This window comes from Arachis stenosperma, chromosome 1 (assembly GCF_014773155.1).
Source record: "Arachis stenosperma cultivar V10309 chromosome 1, arast.V10309.gnm1.PFL2, whole genome shotgun sequence".
Classification (NCBI taxonomy): Eukaryota; Viridiplantae; Streptophyta; class Magnoliopsida; order Fabales; family Fabaceae; genus Arachis; species Arachis stenosperma.
Window position 1 is genome coordinate 128,278,327 of NC_080377.1, and position 23,413 is coordinate 128,301,739.

The window sequence follows — 23,413 nt, forward strand, 5'->3', positions numbered from 1 at the left end:
TAATTAGTTTTCAGCGTCGATGTATAGGAAATGTTCAAATAAAATACATACTTATGTTTTAAGTATTTACATCTTTTACCAATTCAAACCCTCATAATGAAGCTTCAAACTAGCTTTTCTGGTACCAGCAACACTCTCAATTACAATCTATCTAAACAACCCACTTGCAATATATAAATCTATTAATCGACAATTTTTTCTCTTCCAATTTTAGATAAACTATAAAAAACGATAGTCTTAAGTAGCTATAATTGAAGTTTGATAATAAGTTTTAGGATTAACTTTTTTACAGAGACAGAAAGACTAAGACTGAGAGACAGAAACTAAGAGACAGTGATTGAAATAAATTTTAGTATTTTGTTTGGTGCAAAATAGAAGATAGAAATTGAAACAAGAATAAAATTCTAATTTAATTTGCACAAAAGGTAAAATTAGAATTAATTAATTGAAATGAGGGTATTTTAAATATAAAATGTTATTAAAGTTTCAATCTAAATTTTAGTCCGATGTGTTCCTAATTTTTGGAGGTACTGAAATACAGAAATTTTAGAAATAGAGACAGAAATTTTAGTACCAATCTCTGTACCTCAAAACAAACGCTATTTTAGGGACAATTTTGGGACTTACCCCAACATTAAGATAAAAACGATACTTTACTCTATCTATTATCATCCAACTATTTTTAACTATTAACTTTACATAAAATTTTTATAAATATTTGCAACTAAAAGTAGTTATTATTACGTTTTAATGTAAATATTAATTATATGTAACCGTTACTTTTTAATAATAATTGGTATTAAATTTAATTGATTAAGACCATTAAAGTTTTGTACCATTACTATTGGAAAATTATAAAATTGGCATACACAATTATTTTTTTCTGGTGACTTCAATCACAAAAATTAATATGACACAAGTTTATTCTATAATAAATTTGTATTAATTTTTATATAATAAAAATAATAAAAATAAATAGATAAATAAATAATAACATTTTATCTATTAGACTATTACTCTTTTATTACATAAGATTTCTCTTTAAATTTAAATTTTTTTTTATTTTTTATTATCTCTTTTCATTCAATAACTTTTATTAGTATAATCTCACAATTAATAATAAATTTAATATTATTATTAAACTATTCTTTTATAGATTTTTTTTAACCAACTAATTAAAAATTAAAATAACTATTTACATATCTAATGAATTAAACATCTAGCAACGAAAATATCTTGAACACATCAAGAAAGCAAAATCTAAGAAAATCAAGTTGATGATCGAAAACCTCCACAACACCATAAAAAACAGCACTCGCCTTTTTGATATCTTCAATCCGATGCACCAAATTACCGCACACGTGGCATTATTTCCACCCGCTGTATATCGTGAATGAAGACGCTGGGACGGTGAAACCTGCCGGCTGCTAGGGGCTGCACGACCGCCGTATTGGTGGGCTGCGCAACGAATGCAACATGCGCAAGGAGGTGTCTTCGTCGGACGTTCTCGGACAGCTAAGCGGCATTAGGTTGCTGGACCATGGACGATGGTAATCTTTGCAGCTCTAGGAGAGTGAAAGAAATTGCTAAAAAAAAAAATTGCACCACATTCTTCTTAAATAGATAAATATATAACTTTTCCATAACTAAGTTTTTATTTTTTTAAAATTTAAAATTAAAAATTATAAAAAATTAATTAAATTAATTATAACTAATTATAATTTCAATTTTATCCTATATACACATTTTACAGTAAATTCATTTTCTCCATACTTTAAATAACATTGATTATTTATGCACCGTTACCTACAGTTGATAAAGGGGGAAAGGTTACATTTTTAATAATTTTTATTAAAATATTAAAAATGATCGTGTTATGTTATCGGTGTTGATCGATCGAAAGTCTTATCAGAAAGAACAATCATTGATAAAGAGAGAGAGAAAGAAAGAGTGAGTCAGATACAATGGCGAAAAAGGCGGTACTGATCGGATGCAACTATCCGGGAACCAAGGCTGAGCTCAAAGGATGCATCAACGACGTTTGGCGGATGCACAAATGCCTCGTCGACCGTTACGGTTTCTCGGAGGATGACATCACCGTCCTCATCGACACCGACGACTCCTACACTCAGCCAACCGGCAAGAACATACGCTCCGCCCTCTCCCGCCTCGTCCGATCTGCCCGTCCTGGCGACGTCTTGTTCGTCCACTACAGCGGCCACGGCACCCGCCTCCCCGCCGAGACCGGCGAGGACGATGACACTGGCTATGACGAGTGCATTGTTCCTTGCGATATGAACCTCATCACTGGTCAACTCTTAACCTTATCTCTTTACTCTCTTTTTTTGTTTTTTGACTCCTGTTTTTCTCATTTTCCACTCATCGCCGGTGGATGAAGTGTGATCCAACGGCTACGAGTATCTTAATGAGTAATTGAGTATACACTAACGAGTCATGGAAGCAATTCTCATTTTTCTTGATACTTAAATCACCGGTCAACTTTATTTGATCGAATTATTCGTTCACGTAAAGTTGCTTTACTCTTTTTGCTGTTGATCGTTTAGAGATAACGAATAAATAGATCCGATCCGGATCGAGTAGCTTTAGAGGTTGAAGGTGTCTTTTTTTTTTTTATGATTTTCAGTATATGCTTGATTTTATATTAAAGCTGAAGATACCTAAGAAAATTCGGATGCTTTAACTTTATAGTATAACTAGTGCAACATTTTTGCTCTTTTCGGAGTCTGATGTCAAATTTTGGTTGCTGTTAATGGTGATTTGTATACTTTATTTTTTTTAAATGATTCTGATTCTGATGCTATTCCCAGCTGATAGTTATAGTATTTCATATGATTTATTTGATTTCCTTTTCCTTTTGCTTGTTCTATTTAAAAGCAGAAGTAGATGAGTTTGGATGAACTAAAGTGATGAAACTTTTAAAGCGATAGAGTGAAGAGAGTAATTAGTCTTGGATTATTTAATAAGATCTATGTACAATATAGGCTATTGATCTAATTATAATTACTCTCCAACTCTATTACTTTACAAGATTCCTGCCTTTAGCCAAACTAGATTGTGCTGCTGTGATTTCTGTGGAAAGTAATGAACTGCTTGGTTTTGTGTTTGCCAGATGATGATTTCAGGGAATTTGTAGACGGGATCCCAAGAGGTTGTAAGCTCACAATTATCTCAGATTCTTGTCACAGTGGTGGCCTAGTTGAAGAAGCTAAGGAGCAGATAGGGCATAGCACAAAGGAGGAAGATGCTGGCTCTGGCTCCGGCTCAGGGTTTGGATTATCAAGCTTCCTACACCGGAAGGTGGAAGATGCCATCGAGTCTCGTGGGATTCATATCCCCTCATCATTGAAGCATCATGGTAGACACAGGGATGACGATGAAGCTGAAGACAGGGATCTTGAACTTCCGCGTGGTGAATATGGCTATGTAAAGAACAGGTCTCTGCCACTTTCAACTCTCATTGATATACTCAAGCAAAAAACTGGTAAAGATGATATAGATGTTGGGAAGCTGAGACCTACACTCTTTGATGTTTTTGGGGAAGACTCTAGCCCTAAAGTAAAGAAGTTCATGAATGTTATCTTCAGCAAACTCCAACAAGGTGGTGGAGGTGGAGAACAGGGTGGATTCTTGGGGATGGTGGGTAGTCTTGCCCAAGAGTTTCTCAAGCAGAAGCTGGATGAGAATGATGAGGGATACGCAAAACCTGCCATGGAGACACCTGTTGGAAACAAGCATGAGGCATACGCCGGATCAACTAAGCGTGGCTTTCCTGATGGTGGGATCCTGATGAGCGGCTGTCAGACTGACCAGACTTCGGCCGATGCAAGTCCTGCTGGACATTCTGCCAGTGCTTATGGAGCTTTTAGCAATGCAGTACAGGCTATAATTGAGGAGACTGATGGTAGAGTTACAAACCATGAGCTTGTTCTGAAGGCTAGAGAGAAGCTCAAGCGAGAGGGATTCACTCAACAACCTGGACTCTATTGCAGCGACCACCATGTTGATGTTCCCTTTGTTTGTTGACCTGTTCTCCCATCTTATTCTGGCATGGAATAATGTTGTGTGTTGTGTGCTTGGAATGCTTATGAATTACTTTCGTTGAACTATAGATGCTGTACAATATGAATATGTACTTCAACTATAATGTCAATTATCATTTTATATCCCAAAATTAGTAAAGAGAAAGAAAACATGTAACTTCTTTTTAGCTTATGAGGAAGTCTATTGTCGGGAACTTTCCAATGAAATAAAAGCTTATAATATCATATGGACAAAAATCAGAGGTTTCATTTTCTTTGCAAATGCACCCTTTCTTAGGGAATAAGCCCTATTTTCAACTTGTACATCTTGAATCATCTTTATCACTATATATTTAACTATCTTATCCTTGTACAAAAAATTTGAAAGAACAAAATAAACAACATATATGAGAGGTATTGCCCATTGAGGTAACCATGCATTTCTATACTCCTATACAAGAAAATCTGTAGCCACACCATACTGCACAAGAAGCAAGCTCTGTGTGTTGTTATGTCATATGTGTCTATCTCTTTTGGAAGTTCATTTTGCCTATGCAATAGGCAAAGAGAGAGGCATAAACAATTGGGAAAGCAATGAGCACTACTGCCGCAAGGCTTAATCTGTCATGCCTGAACCCATAGTAATCTTTTAGGAATGCACCAACTTGTTCTTTCTTCCCAAATATGGTTATCTCCTTGTCCATGTCCCCATATTGTGATGTTAGGAGTCCATTCAGGGACCATGCTGTTGGGCAAATCCAGTAGCACCAAACCCACCATTTAGGAATTTTCTGCATATCAAATATAAATAGGAATTTACTAACTGTTATTGATTATGGTCAGTCATATATTCTCATAAAATACGTAAGTTACTGATATTATTTGAGCTACAACTATCAATCCGTTAGAAGTTTAACAAGTGGTGATTCGTTAGGAAAATATTTGTTTTCAAGACTTAATTATAGAAGAAAATTGTTTTATATTGAATCCTGATTTTGTTTTTCACTGTTATCGTTCAAGATCACGTATGCAATTATCCTGGATAAACATTTCTAAAGTAATAGCAATAACATTATGGTCACTCAGAACAAAATCTTTTTCATCATGGACTGTGAAATTCCTGCATTTTGAAGTATTATTTTCTCCACAATGATGAATTTTGTGAGAAATAATTTCAGTGTTAAAAGTATGATAACATCAAAGTATTGGTCTATACAGCATTATTATTCTCCACATGTCAAATCTAGATCCAAATTTTATCGAGCAACCAAACTTCAGGCCCTTAAAATGATAGGAAAGGATTAGACTGTGATAAAGAAATTTTGAGAAATAAAAAATGACTTACAGGTCCTGGCATGAGAAATCCAGAGAAGAGATTGAATATGGTGTAGACTGCAGTTGACAATACAGAAGCTATATCCAGATTTGTGCTCAACGACATTATCAGCATTCCAAGATATACAAAGTACAAAAATGTGCAAAATGTGGTGTAGAAGTACCAAAAGACTTTTGCAACTGACCACTCAAAACCTATCATTGGATATGTGATTCCCACATATAAAATTGCTTGCACTAAGATATAAGGTATTTCAATGGCCACCTACAACAAGAATATACAACTCAGTTCATAACATCACTGGTTTCCCTATTGAATAAATGCCACATAAATTTGATTGAGGTAAGTGCAAACCTGTGCAAATGAATAAGCTATGGAAGAATACATTCCAGCAAATTTTTCTCGGTACAAGACTGAGCGCTCGGTTGCCACATATGGCAGAATTGTTGAACAGTAATTTACGCCCAAGAATATTACAGCAATATACATTGATCCAAATATATTGAACAAATCTTGCTGATTGTTTCTGTAACCATAGAAGAAACATATGTGAGTAGTTTCATCATTGGAACTCAATTTTAACAATATACTACTACTAGTATCAAATATTGATAAACGAACTTACATTTCTTTCCCTTTCTGCCAAAATACTGCCCCAAATATTACTGCTGCAACAACCATGAAAATAAAACGTGTTAAGTTGTACTCAGGACTTCTCCAATATGACAAGTGTTGCTTCCAAAGGCATGCCATGAACTGCCCCAAGGTATTCTGTGGGAAAGGAGTTGAAAAGTGCAAGTCGCTTGAACCTGGCACTGGTTTACTTAACTCCTCCACCATTTGATTAGTTTCCCTAGTAAAAAAAAAAGAAATAGCAATTCAAAACACGGGATTAGTGTATGATACTATGATCATAGCCATTACTCATTAGAACTGAAACTAGTAAGCTAAGGCCACCACAGAACCTGAAAAGCAGTTGATATGTTTCATTGAAACCAAACAACAATCAAATGGATCCTCACTCACCTGTAAAGGTGTGATTCTTTGTAGATTGTTGCAAAGTCAATTTGAAGTTCTTGTTCTATAGATGCAGAGGTAGCTTCCAACATCCAGGTTGCAGGATTATAGTTGTCTTTTATTTTTGGCACCCCAGGTATATTCTGTGGACAGTGAAAAGCAGTTTGAGACAAAGGTATACACTCCTTCAAGAGCAGTTTCAAATATTTGGATCATGACCAGTTTCATTCCTTCTTTTTTTCATTCTCCGTTTTTCAGAAATGAAAAGATGTGTATGTATGGTGTAATGCTAAATAGCACTTCAACTAAGTTCAAAAATAAAATCTATCAAACTTTATCGGCATATACAATCATCATCATTACCTTTTAATCATACTTATCATCATAATATATTACACTTCTTGAATGCCAATATAACCATTACTACAACTTTAAGACTAATGTAAAAAAATAAGAAAACTGGAAAAATATGCCAAGTACTTTGCTGATTGTTTTAGTGTACCTGAAAATATTCAATCAGTTTATTTGAATGATGGCCCAGCATTCCGCTATAAATAATCCGTCCTCCAGCTTTCATTAGAATCAACTGCATAAAGAAAAGGCTCATTTCAAGTCTCAAATATAATATTACATAGGAGTAGTAGTATTTTGTACATTAAGATGGTGACATTTTAGATATTTCAATAGCTGTAAAAGCTCAAATATTGACAACAGAAAGCACTTTTAAGTACCTCGTCAAAAGTCTCAAATATGTCAATGCTTGGTTGGTGTATGGTGCAAACCGTTGTCCTGCCAGTGCCAACAACATTCTTCACTGCACGCATAACCACTGCGGCTGCTCGGGCATCCAAGCCTGAGGTTGGTTCATCCATAAAGATTATTGATGGATTGGAAACAAGCTCCACTGCAATGGTTAGTCTTTTGCGTTGTTCAGTTGACAAGCCACTTTGGCCAGGAATGCCAACTAAACTGTCTTTTATGTCATCAAGTTCAATTGTTTCAAGCACTTCTTCAACAAATTTCTGCTCCATGGATACACACAGAAAAGTTAAAGAGTGTATATGTTAACCGAGAAATACAAACATGGTGCAAGTGATAAGGATGTGATACCCCTTTTGTTGCTGTATCAATCTCCATCGGCAACCGCAACCAAGCCGAGTATGTGACAGATTCTTCAACTGTTATATATGGAGAATGTATGTCATTCTGCTCACAATAACCTGAAACTCGCGCAAATGTCTTCTGCACTTTGGGGTATCCTCCAATTCTGATATCTCCTTCAATGATACCTCCAGTTTTCCTTCCTGAAAGGACATCCATGAGAGTTGTCTTTCCTGCTCCACTTACTCCCATTAGTGCAGTGAGAACTCCTGGCCTAAAGGCTCCGGTGATATCACAGAGCAATTGTAATCTTTTCTCATTTGACCCATGCTTTTTCATCTCCTGCTCAGAAGGACAAACTTAACATTATTAATTTACAACCTTGTAAACAATGTACATAGTCATGACCATAACATAAATAGTCGTGCTAATTACCGGTGGGGTTTCAACAAAATACTGGACATCCTTAAATGCTATTGTCAGAGGCTGAAAGGGCAGGACCATTTTCCCTGTATGCATTGACCAACCATGCAAAAGGTTCCAAAATCACATGCTATTTGTTTGAATGTAAGAAATCATGTTGAGATCATTTATAATTTAGTAACTTTGTTCACCTGTGCTTTGAGTTTCATTTGATGTGCTGCCAATATCAACTGCAACTGATTTATTTTTGAGCTCCACGCTATTGCTATTTTCTTCTCCATTTAGTTGAGATACCTTCTTTTTTGAAACTAAAGCTCGAGATGCCTTAGGCTCTGAATACATTTCCATCAAATCAATGAATTGAGAAAAATAAAATGTTTGTTTGAGTTTTCTTTTCCACTGTAATAACTTGTATGTTACTTACGTTTTAAGTAAGTTAATGCTAGGATAAATCCAAAATCAAAAACTACTGCGAAACCAAGCAAGGCTCCAATTGATATCCAGTAGAATTTGCTCTCAAAGTCTAAACCACGATCACTTAGAACCCTCCTTCCCACGGTGGTGTTTCCATCTTTGATCTGCCAATGAAAAATAGAAAATTAATAATTCATTTATATTTATATTCTTCATGACTAAGTGACATTCATGAACACAAGTATATTGATTGTCTTAGAAGATACCTGCCAGCGAGGAGCGAGAAATTCATTTAGTGTTATTCCTATTTCCCCATATGTCATGGGAGAAAGCCAAAATCCCCATCTCAACCACCATGGTAATGATGCTGCAGTGAATGAAATCAATTAAAAACACTCTAATCAAAATAGTACGTCTTATAACTGAAACTATAGAATGGCTTACGTCGAGGAAGAATAAAGCCTCCAAACAAGAACATCAGTACTAAAACCAAGGAGCCAACAGTTGTGGCTGCAACATCAGTTTTGAAAACTCCAGCAAGGAAACGGCACATGGAGGTTGATGACATATGAAGAGCAACAAGCAAAATAAACTGGCGGAGAAACCTAAGAAGTTGACAAGAAATGAAACGTCAGAAAAGCTTACAAAACAAACAGAAAATGAAAGTACTAAACTAAAAATAAGTAAACAGAAAAGCTGCCAATTTGAGCATATGATTAACAAAATTGCTTGCCTTGTTATTTCAGGGCTATAGCCAATAACATAATATGTCACTGATGTCCAAACAATGGCATCAAGAAATGAAAATGGAATCTTTATAAGGGAAGCTGGAAGACAATAAGCCCATGCCGGATAAAGATAGAATGCTGTCTGCTTATAAACAACAGGAAGCCTAGTAATGGTCATGATCAGCTCAGCAACTCCATTAGTCATGAGGCGGACGAGTGTATAGTACAATGATCCCAATAAATAGTTTGAACTTATCAAGTCCACGCCATGTTGAGTCCGTAAGAACACCGTCATTGTGATGATTGCGGTGATTGTAAGCTGCAGAACAAAAAAGAGAAACAATAAGGCTAAATTAGTTAACTGTTTCAAGTACCACTAAGATTAACAGAGTTGCACTAGATTCAGGGCAATAACCTGGGCCGTTTTGAATACATAGATAAATGAGTTCCGGTTCATGAGAAGAAGCTCTCTCCTCATACAAGCTTTAAAGATTTCCCACTTTCCCAAGGAGTACACACTATGTGATAAAGAATTTTTATGAGATTGAGATTTATCAAATGGCTGTGCAAGCTCATCACCTAGCATCCGTCCCCAGTAACTGCTTTTGAAGATTTCGGAGAACTGATCCACTGAGACATAACTGTAAGGAATATCTGTGCGGTACCAGTATTGCCTTTGATCCTTCTTGGATATTACCTGTACAGAGTTCAACTAAGTGAGTTTTGAGCATAAGAAGCTGAATTAGACAAGCAAGAAAATTGCCTTGAGCTTGGGATCAATGCTACCAATGACTAAGACTAAAGGAAAGTTGGGATTTGTTATCTCACCTCTTGAAGAAAGTCTGCAACCCCTTTTCTTTCTGGGCACCAGAAACCACAATCCTTGAAAAACTGGAGTGCTTGACTGCGTGGGCCGTGGTATACTATCTTCCCCTCTGCCATCAATATGAGATCATCGAATAATTCAAAGGTTTCAGGTGCTGGTTGAAGGAGTGAAAGCACTGCAGTTGCATCAGTGATGTGCACCAACTGCTGGAGACAAGTAACTATTTGGAAAGTTGTTGAGCTGTCCAAGCCAGTTGATATTTCATCCATGAAAAGAGTTTTGATTGGACCAACAATCATCTCTCCTGCCATATGATTTGGAATAGATCTTAACATGAATGCATTGAGGGGAAAAAAGAATGAATGAGGAGAACATTGAGTTCTTGATTTGTTGAATTCCATATATGAAAAGAAAAACACATTCTTTTTGTAGATACCTGTAGTTAGCCTTTTCTTCTGTCCACCTGAAATTCCTCTCTCTAATGCATCACCAACTAGTACGTCCGCACAGATATCCAGTCCCAGAATCTAGGATGTCAAAAACAGAGGAAATATCTTAATCGAGCCATTCAATAACTGTGTAATCTAACTTAGCCCTGCTGGAAATGGATGTACCTTCAAAACATATTCTGTCTGAAGATTTTCACTTTGTCCTTCAACTGAAATTGCCTGCAAAAATGTTGTTATTTCCTTTATCAACTGGTTGCTTCTTAATTATAACATATAGAAGTTTTTCTGACTACAATTACCTTCATATAGGTATCGATATCAGGATCAGGGATGATTCCTTCTTCCTTTTCCCTCCTGGTGATTTCAGCTACCATGTCTGCAATGCGAAGGACATACATGAATGCCTCTCGTATTGTATTAGTTACATTTCATGGATAATTGGTCTATTTAAGAACCTTACCAGCCCTGCTTCCAACTCCTTGACAGCGTGCTGAAAAGTCGATTGTTTCTCTCACTGTCATCTCAGGAATGTGCAGGTCATACTGGCTTATGTAAGCTGATGTTTTTCGAGGTACAAATTCATCTAGATTCTGACCATTGTAAGATATTTCTCCAGAAACCTGAATGTAAGTAAAAGCAACAGGATGTGAATTGAGATTGCAGTTTAGTGCAACTCAATGCCTTAAGTTGGTTTCTAAAGGACTTTAAATAATAGTATCAATGATGAAGAAAAAGCATGGTTGTGCTTCTAGTCACATTCTTGGATATTTCAAATTCTGAAACATAATTTCTATAATAATGGAAACTCAGGCAAAAGGTTAGTTGAGTTCAATGACTTTAGCCCATAATTTCTCTACTGTCTTAAAAATACTGACCTTGAGAGATTGCTCTAGTTTCCCAGCCAGTGCCATTAACAAGGTCGTTTTCCCACACCCTGGTGGACCAAGAAGAAGAGTGAGCCTGCACATGAAACCATCTTTGTTATATCAGCCTTCGATCCCTTTTATTGTAAGTTGCACTTCAAATTGGTACTTCTTAGTTTTCATTTGTACCACTTATATAAGTTTAAAGAAGGGATTTTGATGTTCTGCATACATTCTTGTGCATATATCAGTACGTAGCTGAAAAGCTTCATCTTGAGCGTTAAAGTGAAGTACAAATACAGCATATTCACCTACCTTGATGGCTTTATGATGCCACTAACATCATTCAGAATGCTTATATTGGCTCCTTGAGTAGTGCATGATATAGTCTTCACAAAACCCTGTTCCAGAAATAATTTTAGCCCATTTTTGCATGAACAAATGTAAATATGTCTGTACAATTTTTGCTCCTTTTCAATCTGTATCTCATGAAATGCTTTGTACTACTCAATTATGCATGATAGTAGCCTGTTTAGGTTTAAGCCAGAGAAAGCACACTTACTGAGAGTTGGCTAGACAAGGAGTTCCATAAAGTAGGGAGTGGCTTCCCTTGAACAACCTCACATTCTGCTTCAACACTTAGGTTCGTGTACTTGACCTCCACACTTGGTAACTTCACATTGACTCTGAAAAACTAGCATTTGTCAATTCTTGAGATTCATATATAGCAAGTTACCAACATTAGCTGGCACCCTTCTTGCCCAGTCCATTCTCTAACTGAGTGAAACAAATTTTCTACAAGTACAACTAGAACTATATTTGGTAAGTGTTTCAGAATAGAAATACAAAGACATTGAGAAAAAAATAAGATAAAAAAGTTACGTCTCAATCCCTATCTCCGTTTTCCCGGAATAGATTTGTTTCTTTTGATATCTCTATATTTCTATGCTGAGACAAGGACCAAATGGAGCCACATGTGTCTATAATCAAGGGAGAAATTCCCAGAATTGAAAGACAAAATTAAAAAGCCTTTCAAAATTACTAGAGAAAGCAAGGCTTAATCCATGGAACTGAAGAGAGAAGGAAGGGGGAGTCAAAGGCTAATACAAACTTAGAATTGGTTCAAAACAAGTTCAGTTGATCTAACACAAAGAATTTCTATTGGCAGCACGATGAAGTAGTGATCAAGGGTAGCTAGTAATTAACAAGTACCTTTCCATTCTTTCCCTAAGCTTCTGGAGCAATTGAAGGTTGTCATTCTCAATATGCTTGATGAGCCTGTCAATGAAGAGACGCTTTTCGACCGCTCCAAGCTTTGTAACATCTACTTCTCTTCTGCTGCTGCTTCTTGCTCCTAGAACCACACTCTCCTGACTAACATCAACAAAAGAAGTTTTAATCCTTTTGAAAGTTGGCAATTTCTCAATTGCAGCCCACTTTGACTGAAGCTCCTTATCTTCCTCCACAAATGAATCTGCATCTCTGTCATAGTTCAACACATGCCCTTGTGTTCTTCCCCTTGGTGTCAAATTCATTGGTGTTAAACTCCTTGGAGTCAAACTCATTGGAGTTAAACTCCTTGGAGTTAACTCCATTACTTGAAGAAGGAAAAAACTGATAAAAAACTCAGCTTGAAGCAGCTACTTGAAGCTGTCAAAACATCAAACACCTTACAGGTATGATGTCACAATTGGGACAATGATTGTGGCAAAAGAAGAAGTGGTGTTAAAGATCCTTTAAAACACAGGGAAAAGAACACATGAAGATCTTTTAGGATTTAGCAGCCACGTAAGGAGTAACCCCCCTTTATTGGAAAACAAAGTAACAAACCAGTTTTTTGGTCTTATAATTGTCAAAGGTTCATTTCATTCAATGGAAAATGGAGAGAAATGTTTGTTTTTGAAACACAAAAGAAAACAAATAATAATAACAAGAGGGGGTTGTTGCTTAATATTTTAATTTGTGAATTTCTCTCTCTCTCTCTCTCTCTGTCTAAACAGTTACTTGTTGATGATCATTATTTCACTCCTTCCTTCATTGACCATAGCAGAGAGAAAGTCCCATGTGTACATTGTTTTATTCTACGTAAAAGCTTTGTTAATTCTTATTATAATGCCAGGTCATTATCCTTGACTTAAGGGTAATAATAGAAAACTAATATGGATTTTGCTATGTACACGATGTGAATAATGAATTTTAGAATTAACTAATCAAGTAAAAAAAGATATTCTACCTCCAAATTATCTCTTAAACTTTAGTATTAGGATAACTATCTGCATACTTAATGAATTGAATATCCAATTATTATTAACTGTGTATAAGTAAATGAAATCAAAAGAAATAACTATTTAATTAAAAATAATAAGCATATTCATCTGTATACCTATTGAATTAAACATCCGACATATTTATTGTTCACATTATTTAGTATTTTCATTGTTTATCTATACTTTTTCAACTAATATTTAGTTTTGAACTTTTGATAAATAATAAATGATAGTCGTTATAAAATAATTATTGCCTAGTACCTTTAATTGTGTACTACAAATATATTTTATAGTGATTTTTTGTTTGTATGTATAAATTATAATTATTATAAATAAAAATAAATGGATATAATTATTATTCTTTTCTACGTTTCTTTTCTTTTCTGTCAAGCTAATTTAATTAAATCTCTAATATAGTTGTCTTGTCCTAGCTTTTCCCCGCAAAAGGAATATATATATATATATATATATATATATATATATGAAAGTAATTATTAAGCACTTTATTACGAGGAAGATGGCAAGTTTATATGATCGTATAATTGGTATCAACCAAAGAATCAAAGGCACTTTAATATTTTCTTTTCACTGCTGATGAGAGTGATGAAGTCATGAGGATTTTACATAATGAAGACAATTATATGAAAACATGGAGGAAACAACATAATATAGTGTACATCTTTCAATGGGAAAGCAGTTTGAGACTTGAGATAACTTTGACTAAGTTTGTTAACAAATTAATAATCAACAACAATGTCATACATATTGTGAGATGGTACTTTCTTATTATAGAAAAAAAAAATTGTTAGTAGAATTTTTTCAGACTGATCATAGTCACAAATGTGCCTAACCCAGCCTCTTTTTTTCAGATTAAAATTTTATGTGGCCATGTGTTTTGCCTTTGATATTTTGAGTACAGTAGCAGACATTTGTTGAATAATGTAAGTACATTTTATGTTCACGCATGTGAACTTTCAAAGTCTTTGGCGGCTAGTTGAATTGAATAATAATAATAATAAATATAATGCTGAAATAATAAACTGTAAATTATTATTTTATTTATTTATTTATTATAATTCATTAGGTGTGACTTATCTAGATAAGTAGATATAAGCTTGAATATTTTGCCTGGACTTATACTATGTAAATTAAATTGTAGAAGACTATGTTGTATTTTCTATGTTTGGCCCAAAATTTCAAAATTATGTACGTAGAGATCAAATCCCAAAATTCAAATCCAAAATTGTTTTTCTCATCCGAAGAGATTTTGTCATACCAACCGGTCAACTGATGTAAATTTTTAAGAAGTTGAAGGAGCGAGGATATTATAGTAGTTACTAGTTAGTGTTTATTTTCTTTACACATGATATTAGTAATTATTCCACAAATATGATGATGTCACGTTTTGATATTGTTAATTATGCTCCATTAATACATCTTATTAATTATATAGTATACGAAAATGATTATTTGTCACAAGACAAGTAAGTAACACCATTTGGAAAATATAAATTATTCCAAATTGTAACTCAAAATTTAAGCTTAAGCTAACACGTCTTAAATTATTAGTTTAGCTATGTATGTTGGATTAACTTGCAATGATTTTGTTACTTTGTGTGTGGGACAGCACCAATAACTAACTATGACTTTTCTTTATTTATATAATTGTTGTAAATTGATGGGATGGGATGAGTGTGATTCCTAATGCAGCCTTTCCAGCAGAGCCCCTAGGGCCTTGCTGTCTTTTTTGGCTCGCTCTTATTTATTTATTTAATTATTTAACAATTCAACCTGCTTTTCCCAGCTATCTTTGTCTTATGTGTTCAATTTAAAGTCATCCATATTTACTGTACAAGATTATCACGCAATACATGTGTTTGGAAAAAGAATTGTTTTTTGACAGTTAGTGTTTGGAAAATACTGCCAGTACTAGTACAATTGTACAAATTGCAAATTGAAGCTTCAGTTCTCTTTTTATTTTGTTGGCGTCCTTGTCCAAGAGTTGACAAAAGCAGGCTTTTATTTTTTGTGAGTATTTTGATCTTTCAGTTTATGAAAAACTACTAACAAACCAAAATGAACTATTGGGAACCATGTTGGGCCGTTCATTCTCTATATATATTTTGTTGGTTTTTATGAAGTTTAAACGTTGGATCATGCCAAGACCAAAAAAACGTTGGATCATGCCCCAAAAACTACCTTGGATATTTATTAGTTTAGGGCCAACAACTAATTCTCAAAGTTCCCGTTTTGGTAGACAGGAGATTTACCAAGAAACTTTCTTATACAAGGTATATCAATTAAATAACCCAAGATGTATCCAGCGTTTCTTTAAGCCAATTTTGAACCATCGGTCGAGATTAACTTAAAGGAACAACTAAACAAAGAAGGAAGCGAAAAAGATGCGGGATTGGAGTAGGGATGGCAAAATTCTTCGATGCACCGAGTTTTTTGTGGAAATTGTCTCAAATGAAAATTTAAAGATGGAGAATATTTTTGTGAGAATGAGAATAGGAGGTAAAATTTTTCTGAGGCATGCGAGAGATATGAGCGGGGATTCTCCACCCTGTTTCCGTTTTTCTCAAATTTTATAAATTTACTTAATTATATTTAATAGTTTAATTCTTCTATAGGTATTCTTGTCATTTCACATGCTATATATTTAGAAACTTTGAGAGAAACCCTAACACTAATCCCCATTTGCATATTCCCTTCTTCATCAGACTCAATTACTCACAGCAGCCACTCTCCCTTTTTCTCACTGCGCCGTCATCCCTCTCCAATCTCCCTTCTCACCTGCGTCGTCACCCTTCTCTCACTGCACCGTCATCTCTCGCCACTCTCCCTTCTCATTTGCGCTGCGACCACTCTCTCTATCTACGGCGTTGTCCATTCTCCTCTCCGTTGTCGCGTCAATTTTCATCTGCGCCTCTCCTCTCTGCTGCGTGTCCCACATTTTGTCTGGGCCTCTCTATATATTGTACTAATATAAATTATCAATATAAATTTTTTATTAAAATTTTCATATAATTTATCAATATAGAAGATGGGGAAAGGGATCCCGCGAAGAACATAGAAATTGCGGGGAATGGGATGGGGCCAATATTCCCCACGGTGGGATCGGGGGCGGGGATGGGGAACATATATGAGGCCAGGGACGGGGAGTAGGGAGACAACCCCATCACCGTCCCACTCCATTGTCGTCCCTATATTGGAGGAATAGGAACTACATGAATAAGGTTATGAAAGATCGCATCAACCTCACTGCGAGATTCTGACAAGAGTGAAGGAGATAAATAATGCCTTTGAAACGAAAAAGAAGCAAAATATTTTCAGATAAAAAGAGGAGAAACACATCAAGTGGAATCCTCCTCTCCAAAATTGGATAACTCTAAACACCGACAACTCAAGGCACAATAAATAAAAAAAATGGATGCAGAAGATTCATCGGGAATAATGAAAGCAGATGGATAGAAAAAATTTCTTATTATATTAGAAATTGCTTAGCATCTAGGGTAGAACTATGAAAAATTGATCAGGAACTCAAAATAATCTGGATATTGGGACTAAAAAAAATAATTACTAAGTATTACCCCGATCTCGAAGAAGTGATCGCCAATTTGAATGGGAACAAAAACTTGGCTAATCATCCCAATACTCTTATTAAAAATATACCATAGCAGAAGGAAAAAGAATGAGAGATTTATTTTGTAAATCTTTATAGAAAAGACAATAAATATACAAATTATCTAGTGTATAAAAATTTTAATTTTAGAACCGAATTTATATTTTTGGGACACTCTTATGAGAAAGGTGGTAAATCTTTTTTTAATGATAAAAAATGAACATTAACGCATTTAGTTTATTATTGGATTCTTTAGGCGTTAGCCCCTGTTAAATCACCATAAAAAAAAACATAAAATAAATAAACAACCCAACCAATTAGTACTTGTACTAAGTCTCACTTTTTTAATAAAAAAAAAAAGTAAAGTGACAATTAAATTCTTAAAGATTTTGACTTCGGACTAAATAATCTCTAAAGGAAAAAAGTATAAATTTAGTCCTCCAGGATAGCAAACGGTGGATACATTATGTCTTTCTATCAATTAAAATTTAACGGTGATACTTATATGTACTGTTAGTTACTCTGACGTGTCTATCTATAAAAAATAGTTATGTAGATAACAATTTTTTTAGCGAAATTCCACTTGTTTTGATAGAATTTGTAATAAATAGAAAGCAGTTGATAAAAAGTATATGAAAACTCAAAAGATAATAAATGTTTCACTGTCCAAGACTACATCGTTTTCCTACTCATGTGCCAATAACGTGATATGCATCACTGTAAGTAAATAACGAAACACATGGATAATTCCTTTCCGTTTCACACTATTCATTGACAGAAGGACATACATGTCTACCGTTTGCTATCTTGGAGGACCTAATTGGTACTTTTTTTCAAAGACTAATTAATCCCACATTTGTATTTGTTTCTTTTTCATGGATATAAATAAAGAAAATCAATTTGGATTGGTTTAATTGTTAGCTCACTACATCACTTAAGTAAGTATTGAGAATTCAAATATTGTCTTGTGCATATAGCAATTTGTTAGCCAACAACAAACTTTTAAATAAAATTTCGATCCACGACAAATTAGTTCTTGATCAGTTGGGTTGAAGGTACCGAAAAAAAATAACAAAAAAAAAGATAAGAAAAATAGTGCTTACCAATCAAGATATAATTATCAGAATTTTTTTTCAAATAAATCTATAGTTTAGTTATTTAAATTTAATGTTATTTTTTTAAATTTTTAAAACATTAATTAAAATTTACTGTATAGGTCTAACTACGATCCAGTCACATCCTCAGTGATATATTTTCATTTAGGAGTCTATGCAAATTGAATCAGATAGAATATAGCTAAAATTTTGACAGATCGGATTTAATATTAGATATATCGATAAAACAGAAAATATTTTAAAAAGCTTATTTGTTATTTTATTAAAAAAATTAATAATTTTTTTTCTATTCTTTTAAATATGTTTACTTCTAAAATATTATTAAACAAATAAAATAATATTTATGAATAATAATTATTAATTGAAATAAAACATAAAAATAATATTAATATTTATTTATTTTTTGTGGATCGCGAGTACCTACATGCAATTCACAATTCAATCCTATTAGTGAGCGGATCCGATCTAATCTAATAGTCTTGCAAATCAAATCATATTTGCAATTTTTAAATCCAATTCGGATATGTGGATCGGAACTGAGTCGTAAATATCCCTACTTTTGGATCCTTCAAGCACTTCTAAATTTTCAGCCCATAATATCATGGTGACAAAAAGATTACTTGCGCCTTTTAGCCCAAAATTACTTGTGTTTCTAAAAGTTCAGCTGGATTAATTTAGCAATAAGGTATGATAGTAATCATATTAGCTCGTGAAGCAAAGATTAATTTTCTAGTAACTAGTAAGGATATGTTTTTGTGGATATCCCTTCTAGTGATTTCAGATTTATCATTGATAATGATTGTAGAGGGGTTATTTTGCCTCGAAACATTGAAATTTCTTAGTGTTTTCTCATTTGGGTTTCGTCCCCATCGTCTTACAAAAAAAAATAACTAACCAAAAATAAAAATATGATAATAAAGTAATGCTTCTTGACCCTCCTTCCCGAAAAATATAAAGTAATTCTAGTTTGCTGCATCATCACAACTTCGATGGCTTCACGCAAGGAAAACTAAACATGAGTGAATGCGGAGGAATCTTGAGAAACGACGAAGAAAGGTGAATCATGGGGTTCTCAAGTGTAAACCTCAAAAAATTAATAAATAAAGAACTAATAAATTAATTATTTAAAGAAATTAAAAAATTAAATTTTATATTTTGAAGATGTAAAAATGTTTAAAATACGAATTTAATATTTACTTTAAAGATTTTGGTTCAAAACTAGACTTACGAGCTAAACCAGTTAGACCGGATTTAAACCGGACCCAAGGCCTGCCTATATACATAAGCTCAGCCTTCTTCTCCCTTTCATAAGTCATTTCATGCTGAACTTGAAGGAAGGGAAACAAACCCTTGAAAACACTATTCACCCCAATTTTCTTTCGCCCATAACTTTTAATCTGAAGTTCTGATTGCCGCATCGATTGTGGCCACACGTTCTCTCATCGAGCTCTTCGATTCTAACTAACAAAGTGGTAAGGATCTTTAATTTTCGCGCCCATTTTTCTGTTCCTCTCTTTTTATATTTTTTGTTTAGGTATTGAGGAATTTTGATGATTTTGGTGGTTTAGGTGCAATTTAATATTGGATAATTGCTTAGTTTTACCCCGATCATCGGTAGATGAGGTAAGAAAACATTAACCCTTGTGAATTGTTGACATTAGTAAGCACTAGTAGTCTAGTAGTGATTTTCAATGAATTGTATGAAATTAGATTGAGTTCATGTAAATTGGAGTCCAATTGGTGGTTTGGAATGAAATTTTGGTAGTTGAGCTTGTTGAATTGACATTTGAAGACTTGGAGCTTGTGGAGAAGAGGAGTTTGAGGTGTTTCGGACTTGGGGAGTAATTAGCCAAGGTATGGTTTTGTTTTCACATAATTAATATATAATGTTGCATGAAATTTTAGGCTAGTTGTTATAAGATAAGCTTGAATATTTTGAATTGAAGATGGTATGTGTTGAAAAGATTGTGAAGTTGTTAAATGTATATACATGTGTTGTATGATTGAGTTTGATGATGATTATTGAATGTGTGTGTGTAATATATGTGCTGGATTTGATTTGGAGGTTGAATTTGAGTATGTATAAGAAAATGATGATGATGATGATGATGTGATATGAGTCTTGATGATGGCTGGTGATGTTGTGATGCATAATAAGTATGATGATGAGTATGAGAAATTTTGGACCAGAGGCCGGGACCAGTAAGTCCGGGTAAGTATGGTGATTATTGAGTTGTGACGAATGATTGATAAAAATTGTTGAGTGTTGATACTAAATGATGCATGAAATGTAGTGGTTGGTGATAATTGAGAATTTTTGGAATGGGTTGGTAAATTTGATGTCTAATGGTTTGAGTGTTGGAATAATTGAGAAGTAAGTGAGAAATAATGGACAAGGTGTAGAAGTATATAAATATTGAAGTTTGGTATGATTGATTTGGTTTAGTTTTACTGTTTTGAGGTTAGGGGCTTTTTAGCAACTTTTTATGAGAACTTGTTTTTGACCAACTTCAACGAGCTATAACCTGGCTTCCGGACCCCCAAATTTTGGGAAGTTTGTTTTGAATTAAAATTAGGTCCGTGAATTTTATAACGTTCAAAGAACGGGATAAAAATAATTTTTAACAAAAAAGTTATGCGCGTCTAAAATTTGGGTATAAAAACAGAATCTTGCAGAAAACCAGAAATTATAGTATGTGTGCGCACGCACACTATCGTGTACACGCACAGACCATGGCATTTGGTGAGACTCGTGCGTACGCACGCACAACCTGGAGATTTTACAAGTTTTGCGTATGCACACTATGATGCGTACGCACATGCTGAAAAAGTTGTCTGGTGCATGCATATGCATAGCAATGTGCGTACGCAAAAGGCCAGTTTTCAAACAAAACTCTGTTTTTAACTGTTTGACCTTCCTGGTAAGCTTGTAAATTTTTGTAACCCCTATTTAAGGTCTGACAACTTGTTTTTAGGCTTAAGAATGAGTGTGAATCTATAGATTGAATGAGATTGTGGATCAAGTTAATGAGTATTGATGAAGACTTGGGGCAAATGTACTTATTGAGTAAAAAGTTTTATTGTGAAATGAATGAGGCCTGTATCACTATTCTGGCAAGGTCCCGGTGGTATCCCGCTTGCGTACTGCTTTGGTATTACTTTGGAACCTGCACCGGGCAAGGATATAGGTCTCATCTCGCTTATTCCATGGTTACGATATAGTTGTGGAAATGGAGGTTTTATCCCACTCGCGGTGAGGACGATGGTTTTTTTCCGCACACGAGTTTGGCAAGTTGAGGATGAAGGATTTCTTCTCTTGTCATTGTATGGATGCGGAAAAGGTGGAAAGGCACCCTCCTTCGTATTATTTTTCCCCACATCTTTCTCTAATTGCAAGGTGGAAAGGCACACTCCTTCGATGTGGAAAGGCATGCTCCTTCGTGATACCTCCAGGAAAAGGTAGAAAGATACTCTCCTTCGTTTATGATCCTCCTGGGGATGCACAACCAAAAGAGCATATCCGGGTTAGCTATTGGGTGTGTTGAGTTCTGTCAATTTAACTGATACATGAGCTCATGACCAGTATGATAGGCATTCATCATATGCATTTGTATATTTTGTTTGAGTATGCTTTGTTTTGACTTGCTTAATTATTTAACTACAATTAACTGCTACTTGTCCTATCTGTTGTACTTGCTATCCATAATTATGTTTTCCTTGATTGTATTGTATGTGTTTGCTATTGAGAGATCCCTCATATGGCGGAGGTGTGATGAGAGTTTTTCTATATATGGTGGTTAGGAGATGTGAAGGAAACGGAAAGTGAATAGTTAGATTAGAACTAGAATTCCGTAGATACATTACCGAAATTCTGACTTAGTATGAACTTTAAGTTTAATTCTGAGTGTTGGGGTTCTAGGAATGCCTTTGGCTTTTTCGGGATCTTATATATTATCTATGTAAGCACCTTAATCATAATGAGAATCCACAGTTCTCATTCCATACGTATTCTATTATTTTCAGATGCAGGATGTGACACGCCTCACTAAGTGTGCTGGATTTGCTTTCTTAGAAGCGAAGACTTATCTTTTGGAACTTATATTCTATTTTAGTTTATGTATCTTGTTCTTCACTTTGCTACCTTATGTTGTATATTCCTCTTAGGGAATTATTTTGGAGAAAATGACCTTACTATTGTTGGTATTTTTTAGGGCTGTGTTTGTGTATATATATATATATTCTAGCCGGTCTTGGCTTCACAGGTCGGGTATAGAGTTTGATTATACTTATTCATTAGAACTCTATATATATTTGTCTTTTAATTTTCTGTATAAGTTTTCTGTCGTATCATTTTTTGTGAGTAGTGCACTTTCGGTGTTGTTTTGATCTTACCCCTTTTCCTTCAAGGCTCCTAGCTATATTATCTAGGGGTGTCAAATCCAAACTAATCTAAATTAAACCGCTCATCCAATCCAATCCAAACCGAAAACCGACTAAAACCGCACTAATTCGGATTTTATTGGATTTTATTTTGTGCAAACCATTGGATCGGATCGAATTTCGGATCAACTTTTCACAACCGATCCAATCCAATTCAAACCGCTCAATGTGTTATAATATTATTATTTTATTATTATGTTTACAATTATACTTATAACATATTCAATTTGTTATATATTTTTATAATTTTCATGTATTATTATTATTTAATAGATGTTTTATGTTCAAATGTGATTTATTTATTTATTTTAACAAACCTATAATTTTATTTCTTTTGTTATGTTATCGTTGATTTTTTAAGATATTGTTAAGACTTGTTATGTCATTGTTGGTTATTTTAAATTTGATGTTGAGACTTGTTATATATATTTAATTTTTTTAATGAGTGAATACCCCATCCGGCCCCTGACAATTACCTCGAAAGGACAACGAGGCCCAAAAAAAAAACACCCAATCCAGTCCCTGATATTTTTTTTTGGGACTGATTAGCCCCTGTGCAAAAAAAACAACCTGGATTTTTTTTGGCACAGGGGCCTCGTTGTCCTTTCGAAGTAATTGTCAGGGACCGGGTTGGGTTTTTTTTTTGTTAAGGGCCTCGTTGTCTTTCGAGGTAATTATCAGGGGCTATTTTGAGTTTTATTCTTTTTTTAATTTATAAAACCGCAAATTCAATCTAATCCAAACCGCTCGAAATTGGATCGGATCGGAT

General features: G+C 34.4%; 2 protein-coding genes across 2 annotated transcripts; one reads left to right on the forward strand and one right to left on the reverse strand.

Moving 5' to 3' along the window:
- The first annotated feature begins 1,851 nt into the window (after positions 1-1,851).
- On the forward strand, positions 1,852-4,233 carry LOC130972863 (metacaspase-5-like). The gene is made up of 2 exons (XM_057897204.1): positions 1,852-2,310; positions 3,131-4,233. The coding sequence occupies exons 1-2, from the start codon at positions 1,965-1,967 to the stop codon at positions 4,042-4,044; spliced, it is 1,260 nt and encodes a 419-aa protein (XP_057753187.1). The 5' UTR covers positions 1,852-1,964; the 3' UTR covers positions 4,045-4,233.
- A 55-nt stretch (positions 4,234-4,288) lies between these two features.
- LOC130972847 (pleiotropic drug resistance protein 3-like) lies at positions 4,289-13,099 on the reverse strand. The gene is made up of 24 exons (XM_057897203.1): positions 12,410-13,099; positions 11,760-11,883; positions 11,513-11,598; positions 11,210-11,294; positions 10,795-10,954; positions 10,634-10,710; positions 10,500-10,553; positions 10,322-10,412; positions 9,888-10,189; positions 9,475-9,756; positions 9,065-9,378; positions 8,776-8,936; positions 8,598-8,698; positions 8,342-8,495; positions 8,109-8,249; positions 7,930-8,003; positions 7,504-7,836; positions 7,125-7,415; positions 6,896-6,979; positions 6,403-6,536; positions 6,002-6,229; positions 5,731-5,902; positions 5,386-5,640; positions 4,289-4,831 (listed from the first exon to the last, which is right to left on the reverse strand). Exons 1-24 carry the CDS (start codon positions 12,790-12,792, stop codon positions 4,565-4,567), a joined length of 4,353 nt encoding a protein of 1,450 aa, XP_057753186.1. The 5' UTR covers positions 12,793-13,099; the 3' UTR covers positions 4,289-4,564.
- Positions 13,100-23,413: the final 10,314 nt, after the last annotated feature.

Coding starts and splice junctions, on each gene's coding strand:
- LOC130972863 (XM_057897204.1), top strand. CDS start 1,965: ATGGCGAAAAAGGCGGTACTGATCGGATGCAACTATCCGGGAACCAAG. Junction 2,311..3,130: donor CGATATGAACCTCATCACTG/GTCAACTCTTAA, acceptor TGTGTTTGCCAG/ATGATGATTTCAGGGAATTT.
- LOC130972847 (XM_057897203.1), bottom strand. CDS start 12,792: ATGGAGTTAACTCCAAGGAGTTTAACTCCAATGAGTTTGACTCCAAGG. Junction 10,955..11,209: donor AACTAGAGCAATCTCTCAAG/GTCAGTATTTTT, acceptor ACTTACATTCAG/GTTTCTGGAGAAATATCTTA. Junction 9,757..9,887: donor TTGCAGACTTTCTTCAAGAG/GTGAGATAACAA, acceptor AACTCTGTACAG/GTAATATCCAAGAAGGATCA.